General features: G+C 57.9%; 1 protein-coding gene and 1 long non-coding RNA gene across 2 annotated transcripts; both read right to left on the bottom strand.

Moving 5' to 3' along the window:
• Positions 1–5,103, bottom strand: LOC141952774 (uncharacterized). The gene is made up of 9 exons (XM_074890614.1): positions 5,050–5,103; positions 4,808–4,859; positions 4,605–4,693; positions 3,877–4,368; positions 3,027–3,179; positions 1,941–2,117; positions 1,356–1,588; positions 610–716; positions 1–150 (listed from the first exon to the last, which is right to left on the bottom strand). The coding sequence occupies exons 1-9, from the start codon at positions 5,101–5,103 to the stop codon at positions 14–16; spliced, it is 1,494 nt and encodes a 497-aa protein (XP_074746715.1). The 3' UTR covers positions 1–13.
• Positions 5,104–5,308: 205 nt separating this feature from the next.
• On the bottom strand, positions 5,309–8,961 carry LOC141952496 (uncharacterized). The gene is made up of 4 exons (XR_012631637.1): positions 8,903–8,961; positions 8,316–8,380; positions 7,115–7,688; positions 5,309–6,692 (listed from the first exon to the last, which is right to left on the bottom strand). It is a non-coding gene; the product is annotated as an uncharacterized LOC141952496 (long non-coding RNA).
• Positions 8,962–9,384: the final 423 nt, after the last annotated feature.

Raw genomic sequence — 9,384 nt, 5'->3', positions numbered from 1 at the left:
GTTTTCTACCACTTTAATAACTCTCCTTCAACATGTCGCTATCGGGCGGTGCTGCCCCAGAAGGGATATCCCAGGCTTCGCTGACATTTGGCGGAAGAGCAGATGTCGGGGGACAATCCCCACCAGATCTGGTTTGACGTTCACTGGTGGCTGGGAGAGAAAAAGCAAGATCCAATGTTAGTTCTACAGCAGGGCGAGCCCACAAAGTCAATGGACAACTATCAACTGCGACAGGACGCTGTGAAGGTCTGGAGAGATTTAAGGCCACCAGAGGAAACCAGAAAGAATGAAAGGGACACACGCAACGGAGGAAATAAGATTTTCCACGTCTGACCATCAGGCAACTAGCTTTCTAAAGCCCACGAAAGAATCTCCAGAGGAACCATTGTTATGAAATTCTTCTCTGGAGAGCCCGCTCCCTGTTTTGGGTTTCCACCTAACAAGACCTGCTTCATGCTCTGCGGGATAAGCAAGCAACTTCTCTCTCCTGGTTCCACGTGACCAGGAATTACATGGAAAAGGCTTCCGCTCTTTCAGTATCCCAGGCAAAACCCAACCGTAATCCCTAACCCACCTGAGCACTGAAGAATCACATCTGGAGCCGCTTACCTGAGCCCGATGGGTTTACGCTCGGTCCCCTGGTCTTGCTCACACTCCGCTTTCTGACTGCAGTGTCGCCGTTGCTCCTCCTGGCTTCTGCTAGCCTCTCATTAGCCCTGTGAGAAATGCAGGAGCGTGCAAGAACGACTGTTGCTCATAGTGGCACCAAGTGGTTCCCCAGGTGTGACACTGCACTGCTGGGCTGAGGAACACAGGCTTCCGAGCCACCCACACGTGCTGCTGCTCGGGCTTCCAAGCAGTCTGTGTTAGGTCTTTGTCAGACCTTTCCCAGTAGGTAGTAAGGACTCCGGGCTCTTTCCCTCCTCCCACGGTAAACACACACTGAAGGTGCACCGTTATAACGGACAGCAAATAGATTATTTTTGCCTCACAGGCTCCTCTTCTGTCCCCTCTGCCTTTTCCCATGTGTCTCTCCTCAGCTGGAGGGTAACAGCAGAAGGGGAAGGGAGCTCCTCTTTTGCACCGCACGTGCAGGAAGAGGAGGTGGCTACAGAAAACTGTTGAAAGAAAACTAACTAGAACACCCTCCGGACAGGCCTGGTCAGCTTGGTTACTTCAGGGTCCGTCAAGAGCAACAAAACCAGGCCTCTGCCATGGGAGAGCCCAAGGTGGGCTCTGGAGAAGTGCGCACATCATGCTGACCAGATCCAAGAAAGGGACGTGGGTTGGGAAAGCCGCGATGAAAAGGGTCCTATTGTGTTACGTGGGGAAAAAAAGAAAACGTTGGGACTTACTTATTTAATTTGTTTCTGAGAACTCTTGCAATGTCCTCCATCACCCAGAAACGCTTGTCGGAGCTCTTTAATTCTGCCTGTGCACAGGCCAGGAGCAGGGCGGTCGACTCCTGCTTGTCCTTTGCTCTCTCCAGCTCGAGAGCCTGAGCTCTAATGATCTGCTCCAGCTCGTTCCTCCAAGAGGCGACAGCGGTGTTGATCTCTTCTACTCTGGCTTCAGCGGCTGCCTGTACCTACAAGAGAAGATGCAACTTCAAGAAACAGGAAGACAAAGACAATGCCCACCCCTCTCAACAAATCTGCTCTTTCCGCCACTTTTACAGAAAAGCTCTTAAACAGCCTAAACGCTGCCTGGACGAGGAGCAGCAAAACGGCTGCGTGTTTTTCACGCGCACTGGTGCCACGACACACGACACACAGACTCTGGCGCAGCCTTTTGCAGCTCCCCGGCTTCCCTACGGGAAAGCCAAACCCACAGCACTAACAAAGAGAACCATGTGCCCAAGACAAAACACCTAAAAGTCGTGACCGCAACCACAGATGGACGCAACGCCGACCACAGATACAAATGGAACATGAACTGACCTCCAAGAGTAGACTCAGATATTGCTTCTCTTCCGGCGCTGTTGTGGTGTGACCCGCGCCAGGAGTCGCCAAGCGAGCTGACAGACTTGTCACCATCTGTCCCATCTCCTTATTTAGAGCTTCGAGCTTCAGAGATATTTGGGACTGCAGCTCCAGCTCTGCGGAGAGTTCGCACGCCTGTATGTGGGGAAAAACAATCTGCCTTGAGCAGAGGGGTCTCAAATCTCGGTGAAACTCCATCCAACGGATGCATCGAGATCATGGCTGTCAGTGCCCTGAGTTTGTATTTCAACCCAGGGAAAAGGCGCTTGGATTTCTGAAAGTAAGTGTGCCTTTCAAGCCCTTGCCAACAAGACTGCTCCAGCTTCCACCCATCCCTCCTTTCCAGAAAGGCTCCGTGGCAAAGGCGCTCCACTCCTCCTGCAGCATCATAGCACGTCCGTGCCTCTGGAGATGCTCTTTGGCATTTCACCGCGGTCGCTGCCTTTCATTTGGCTTCCACCACGGTGCCCCGTTCCTTCTCCCACGCACACCCCTGTGCTAATGGCTGGGGAGGACAGTGCGGGGGGAGGGACAAGAGCTTCAAGGCCTTCCTTAGAGGGAGGGCGAAGCCTGGCTTATGAGACAACGGCAAACCAAGGTCACTTTCCTTGCCCCCAACCACCACTGCCAGGGAACTAGACACCATCTTTGTGCAGAGATCGACACAGGGGAAACCTTGCAGGGAAAACAACCAAGGCCAGAGACATTCGGGGGCACGTGGCTTGTGGTTTCATCTCACGGCCACAATTTTTGGACAGTGTGGGAACAGAAGCGAGACTCGGAAGAGCACAGCTGCTTTGTTCTTCCCCACCCGGATGCTGCCCCCAAGCCACTGCTTTGCCCCTCAGCCTCAAAACAAGCCCCCTGAAGAGGCGGATCAGCTTTGCAAGGCGAGAGGGCAGGAGAAAGGAGCTGAAAGCACCCTCTAGTCTGACGCTTGTGACGTGCGCAGACAAATCTCTCCTGTATTTGTTCCCAGAATATTGTCTGCTGAAGGAAAAGAACAGCTTCAAAGACACGAACATGTTGACAGCCTTTGCATACCTTGGCCTTAGCCTTGTCCAGGTCCTCCTGCAAGCGGGAGTTCTCTGCCTTCAGGCGATTGCACTGGTGCGTCGAAGCGTTCAGTGCAGTTTCTGCTGTGTGCTGCTTTCTGACAGCATCAGCGAGCTCTCCTTGCAGCCGTGCCTCTGTTCTCTAGGGAAACAACGGCACAGGAGTACAAATTAAAAGAAGCCCAAGTCCGTATGTTGACTTTCAGTTACTAGTTCACAGGCCGAGATCACTTTTCTAAGTGCATCGCAAAGCAAAGCCATCGCATCCACGGGCAGAAGAGGGCATCTGCACAGCTGATGGTCTCCAGTCACCCCTGGCGAGTGAAGACAACTACAGAAATGTCATCTCCTGGGGAAGATTTCTGTCTCCCAGCACATTCTCCTCGGAAGATGCCGACACTGTGCCTTTGTGGGGTTTGGCTTGTTCCTTAAGTTAATGCTAAAATCTAACGGGATGCCAACGCGGGAGCTGTCGTTGGACTGCAGCCCTTTCTCCAGCGACCCGAGCCAAGGCTTCCTAGAGCCAGCTCTGTGTATCATCCTTCCCGCCATTGTTCTGCTCCACAAACAAAACCCAACGCGGGCCTCAGCGTTTCTACGTACGTGTGTGTCTATAAACATCTCAAGGCTTGTCAGAACCTTCCGCGATTCCAACAAACCCAGCGCAAAACAGAACCAAGCCGAGCGAAGGACTCCCGCGCACGGACCGTACACCTGCTGACTTTTAGAAGCGCCAGACAGCCTTGGGAACTGCTCTCCTTTAAGTCAGTCTTGGTCAGCGCTCACCTCACCTCTTTTTCTACCTTGTCGGCCTCGCATGTAGAGGCACCACCACTCACCATTTGTTCCAGGCAGTTGTTGTTCTGCGCGTCTCCCAGCTGCTGACGCAGCAAAAAGTTTTCACTTTGGAGCTGGGCCACTTGTTGCTGCAGCTCTTCTGCCTTCTTGGTGGCATCTGCTCTCTTCTGATCTTTAAGAAGGCATACACCACACCAGTCCAGTGTCTGCCTCTTGGCCTTTTGTAATTCTCTTTCCGTCCAGTCTAAAGCCGATGTCTTTTCCAAGAGGGCACTTTTCAGTTGCTCCACTTCCTTTTCCAGCTCATCAGCTTTTCTTTCGGCTTTGCTCAGCTGCCGAGACAAGCTCTTGTTTCCTTCTCGCATCTCAGCGATGTCCTCATGGAGCTTTTCTTGCACTCGAAGGCATTGGTGACATTCTCTCTGAAACACCTGCCCATCGACCCTTTCAGATGGCTCATGTCTCCCAGGGCTCAGGTGGGAAGGGGATGAATCTGACCCCACCGTCGGTATTCGGGCTCTGACATCTTCTGCCTGTTCAAAGTTGAAGAACACAAATGGACAGCACTTAGGAAATCAGCTCAAACCAGGAGGTAGCAGCAGCATTTCATACAACCAGGCGAGGACTGCCAGCAGCTTGACAGCAGATTATCAAAGAGTTTTCAATAACTCTGCCTTAGACATTATTCATGGAAAAGTCTTGCTTTGCATTAGCATGGAACATAATCCTAAAAGGAGGACTCGAATTGAAAATCTTTGGTTTGGCATACCTCCTGCCCAAAGCTCTTGCTCTCCTTGACGCCTTCTTCATCTGATGACGACGTACGGACGGCCGACTCCAAGCAGGCGGCAGGCTCATCTACATTAAAAACACACGTTTTTGAAACCAGAGTGAGCTAACGCAGCTCCTTGATGCCTACAGTGCTTTCCCAATCATCGTGCTTGCAGAGACAATCCTAGCACAGCCACACACCCCAAACCCAGGGGGACTTGTCAAAATGCAGATTCCAGACACGTCTCTTCTCCTGCGGGGGAATTCGTCTCCTCTAGCGCACACGCCTTTTCTGTGTGCCAGGGGGATGACGGGATGGCTCAAGGTGATCAGAAACGAGCCCCGAAGGAATGAGCGTCTCGGGAATTCTGCTTTCCAGGGACAAGGCCTGGCAGTGCATTTTTTCCTGGATCATCAGCCACACCACATCATCCTTTCCAAACGGCCCGTCTCCACGGCAAGCCGCCAGAAGGGCAGGCGACAGGCCTTCTCCCCATCCCTCCTCCACACCGGAGAGTCCTACCTGCTCTCCGCAGGGCGGGTGCACGCCGCCTCGCTGCAGCAGCTGCTGCCCCACGGGGAGCGCTGGATGCTGACACCCCTTTGGCTTGGCCTGGAGCAGCTTGTCCCTTGTTTTCCCGCTTGCTGGGGTCCACAGGCCGCGCGCTGCCACTGCGCCTGCGCCTGGAGAGACAAAGAGCAGAGCCAGTCGTAGGCACAGCTCATGGCAAGGAGAAGGGCCTGTTGTTGCCCGCCCTTTCCGTAGTGACCTCCCTCGAGGACAAACACCCACAGGAACAAAGCTAAGCCCCAGGGGAGGAAAAGAGCCCCGGAGCTTCCCAGGCAGCGCCCGCCTGCCTGCACCCCGTTACCTGTCGGCCTTGTCCCGGCAGTGGGTGTCGCGCTCCTCCACCAGCGGCCGCGCTGGGGCCAAGTTGCCGGTGGTGGCTGCACGGTGCAGCTCGTCCCGGCCCTCCGGCTGGAGCTCATGGCCACCGCTGCTCCTGCAGGACTCGGGACCCTCCCCTGCCCCCCTGCTCCTGGCCCTCCTGCACAGCCACCGCCAGATCCTCTTCATGGCCCGGCGGGGATGGGCACTGAACCGCCTCCCCTTGCCTCTCCCTGGGGGGCGCTGCCAGGCAGGACTTAGTGGGCACTGCCGGGTGCCGGCTGCCAACAGAGGAGCCAACCCCAAGGAGTGGCAGGGCACGGGCAGCTGCCTGCGGGCTGAGCCACCACCAGCAGCGATGGCAGAACCGGCACCGCCAGCACCAGCTCCACCAGCACCTGCACCAGCAGCACCAGCTCCACTGGCAGCACCAGCCCACTGGCACAGCACTGGCAGCACCACCAGGTACTGTGTGTGCAGGGCCTGTGCCAGAACCCCTTGTACTGGGGGCCGTGCGCTGACATCATAAATGGCTCAGTGGGGGCTGGGAGGGGCCTGGGTGCTCAGAACCTCTCTGTGGGTACACAGGCCACGTTGCCAAGGGCGTTGCCAAGGCGCACTGTGTCCAGGGGCACAGGGTTGCCCAAGGCCACCTCTCCAAGGTTCCCACCTCCCTGCACACTCTGTGGACCCCTGTCCTCCTCTTGCCTGCAAGGCTCGCCTGCGTGGGAGACAGACGGGCTCGGCAGAGCAGGCTCTCTCCAGCAGGGCGCCCTGCAAGCACAAGAGGCGGGGACTGGACACCCCCATGTCCCTTTTTGTGCTTCCTGGGTTCTCAGCCTGAGTTTTGGGACACCCTGGACCCCTTGGTGTGCCTCTCTCTGCATCCCTGGACCCCTGGCTGTCGCTTTAAGGGCACCCCAAGTCCCCGGGCTCCATTTTGGGAAGAAGAAGCTATGCTCACCCAAGATTTGGTTTCAAGTACGTTATAGTCTGTGGCAGTAAGACAGCAGCTATGCTAGGAGGAATCCTGCAGTGACTACTGAGTACCTCAAAAGAGAGCCAACAGATCCCACAGAGCAGCACGGACCCTTGGAAACAGCTGCTTAATGTACCACGTAGGAAAAGCACAAAAGGAATAGACCAGTACTTACGTTTACAAAGTCACCTCCTTGGATCATGAAATCCTTTATTACCCTAAAGAAGTAGAACAATACTCAGTTCTCAGCAGACAAATGTCTCCAGAAGCTTAGCATGGGGCAAACAGGAGTTCTGCCTCGCTGCACAACGAGAGTTATCAGCGTCTGTGAATGCTACAGTCTAAAATCTACAACAAAGCTTAACTACTCGTTGCTGTTGGGTAATTTGGGACCCATTGCTGCTCGAGCAGGGATAGTGATTAGAGGACAGATGCCAGAACGTGGTCTCTGACCTGACACACCAGGCACGGGGGATCCCTCCCCGGGACCCCAGACCCCCAAATGCCCCAGATCTACAGAAGGACAGTATCAGCCAAGACCTACAGATGCCTCCCAGACCAATAATGCCTGAGGCAGCTCTCCAAACCACATCTAGCTCAAACTGCTACTTCAGTGCCTAAACAAAAGCAGAGGAATTACCTGTGCAAAGTGCTTCCTTTATAACCTATAGGGACACCATCCTTCCTGCAAGGAAAGGAAAAGGAAAATCATTGCAACTTACTGCATATCCTAACACAAAACCCTCCCAGGAATCCAGAGTCCCAAAGGCTTGTCCTACACGTTACTACTGCCTTGATACACCACCCAGTGCTGCAGCCTGGCTCCCCGCTGGTGCTACCAGAGGCAAAGGCAAACCTCGAGTGGGCTCTGCCCGCTAAATGACACGGTTCCCTACAACACCCACACCAGCACCTTTAGGGGATCCCACTGCCATCTGCAGCACGAGCAGGTGGGATTTGCAGACAGGGCTTTTCAGAGCACCCTGAGCACGAACAAAGTCATGCCCAAAGGGAACGTCTGCCACCCCTGCGACGCACCGAGCTCAGCACAACTTCATCACAGCGGTTTTCTGCAACTCTTTCATGTTGTACTGGCAGAGTAAGAAACACTTCCAAGTGAGCCTTCTTCCTGCTCACCCAGCCCTGTTTCTCTGAGCAGGCTACTTTAAAGGACCCCGTAACCCGCTTACCTGAATTCACCCGTACAAAACTGCCTGCAAGACAAAAAAGAGAGCAGAGCGTGAGGCACATCTGCCCCCGGAGGACACAGAGGGCTGCATTCAGCCAACATGCACTGACTGGTGTGCAGGACTGCCCTTGCTGCACCGGGGATGACCCCAGTGCAACGGAACCGGCAGGAACTCCTCCCCACTGCCATTTTAAAACAGACTGCTCTGCTGCCTGCAGTTGAGGAGCGCAGATATTTAACACCGAGGCCGTGAGGGGCAGTGAACGTGGAGCAGACCCCGTGTTTCACAGAGAACAGGGTACATCCATCTCTGCCGTGGCAGCGGGACGCCCGAGCGGTGCATCCTTCAGTCAGCGCCAAGAGACCTGCGTGGCCCTGCCGTTAAGGTGCGGCCTTTTCCAAGGGCACCGAGCGCACGAGAAGCTCCGCAGAGGGAGCAGAGCGGGACCGCAGCCCTTCCCCTTCCAGCCAGGTGCCCTTCCCCAGGGGATCGGGGTGCTCACGGCCGCATCTCTCTGGGAACGCAGAGAGGAGCAAAGCAGTGCAGCGCCTCTGGGGGGCACTGGCCACTGCCACCTGAGCCATTCCTGCGCCCAAAAGTCTTCACAGCCCCCACCCGGGCTGAGCTGCAGAAACGCCGCCTGCTCCTCACCTGAAGTTCTCTGCTGGTTTGGGTACGACGTCGGCGAACAGCTCGATCTTCATGCGGCCGACCTCCTGGGGAGACGGGGCCGCATGAGCCCCCTGGGCCCCTCACACAAACACACCCCCCAGCCTCCCCCCGCCGCGCCCGGGGAACCCCCACAAACTCAACCTCCCGCCGCACCCCCCACCCCCGCAAGCCCCCTCCCGCCGCACCCCTGCCCCCCTGCCCTGCAGCCCTGCTGCCAGCCCTTCCCCCCGCGCCCCTGCAGCCCCACAGCCCCCGACTGCCCCGCACCTCCCTCCCGCTGCTCCCCTCCGAGCGCTTTCGGTCGCCCCCCGCCAACCCCACGACCAGCACTCGACCCCCCCCGCACCCCCCCACGTCGCTCCTACACCCCCAGGGAACCCCGGCACGTCCCCCCGCCCTGCACCCCGCCACCCCCCTCCCGGAGCCCCCCCGCGAGCCCCCCCCGCTCCGGGCCCCCCCGGCTGCCCCCCGGCCCCTGCGACCCCCGCACCCCCGCCCCCCCCAGCTCACCCCCGCAGCCCCTCCCGCTGCCGCCCCCGGCCCCGCCGCGCAGCGCCCGAGCCCACCTGCCCGCCGATGGTGACATCGAAGAAGACCACGGGGTTGGTGGGGTTGGACGCCAACACCGCCATGGCACGCGCCGCTCCCGGAAGCGGAAGTGCCGCCGGAAGCGGAAGTGCCGCCGGAAGCGGCGGCGGCAGCGGCTCCGGCCCCGGAAGTGCCGGCGGGGCCGGGCGGGGCTGAGGCCTCCCCTGGGCGCGGAGCCCGGCGCTGCCGCGGAGGGCGGGCGGCGGCAGCGGGCAGCGCGGCCCCTCGGCCGGCATCGCAGGGGGCTGGGGGCCCAGCAGCGCGTTCCCTGCGGGCCCAGGCGGCCCCGGCGCCGGCCCTGCGGCCGTTCCTGCCCCGAGGCGCCGGAGGCCGCCGGGAGGGTGTCGGGAGACGTGGCGGAGGGCTTGGAGCAGCGGGGTCCGCGGGCTGGGCCGGGCTGTCCTTCAGCCCTCGCGGGCAGCTCGAAGCTTCCCAGAAGCAAAGCCCTTCTTGCCAGGGC

The sequence above is a fragment of the Strix uralensis genome, chromosome 20, assembly GCF_047716275.1.
Source record: "Strix uralensis isolate ZFMK-TIS-50842 chromosome 20, bStrUra1, whole genome shotgun sequence".
Lineage (NCBI taxonomy): Eukaryota > Metazoa > Chordata > Aves > Strigiformes > Strigidae > Strix > Strix uralensis.
Note: the sequence above shows the minus strand (reverse complement) of the source record. Positions and strands in the feature narration are given on the sequence as shown.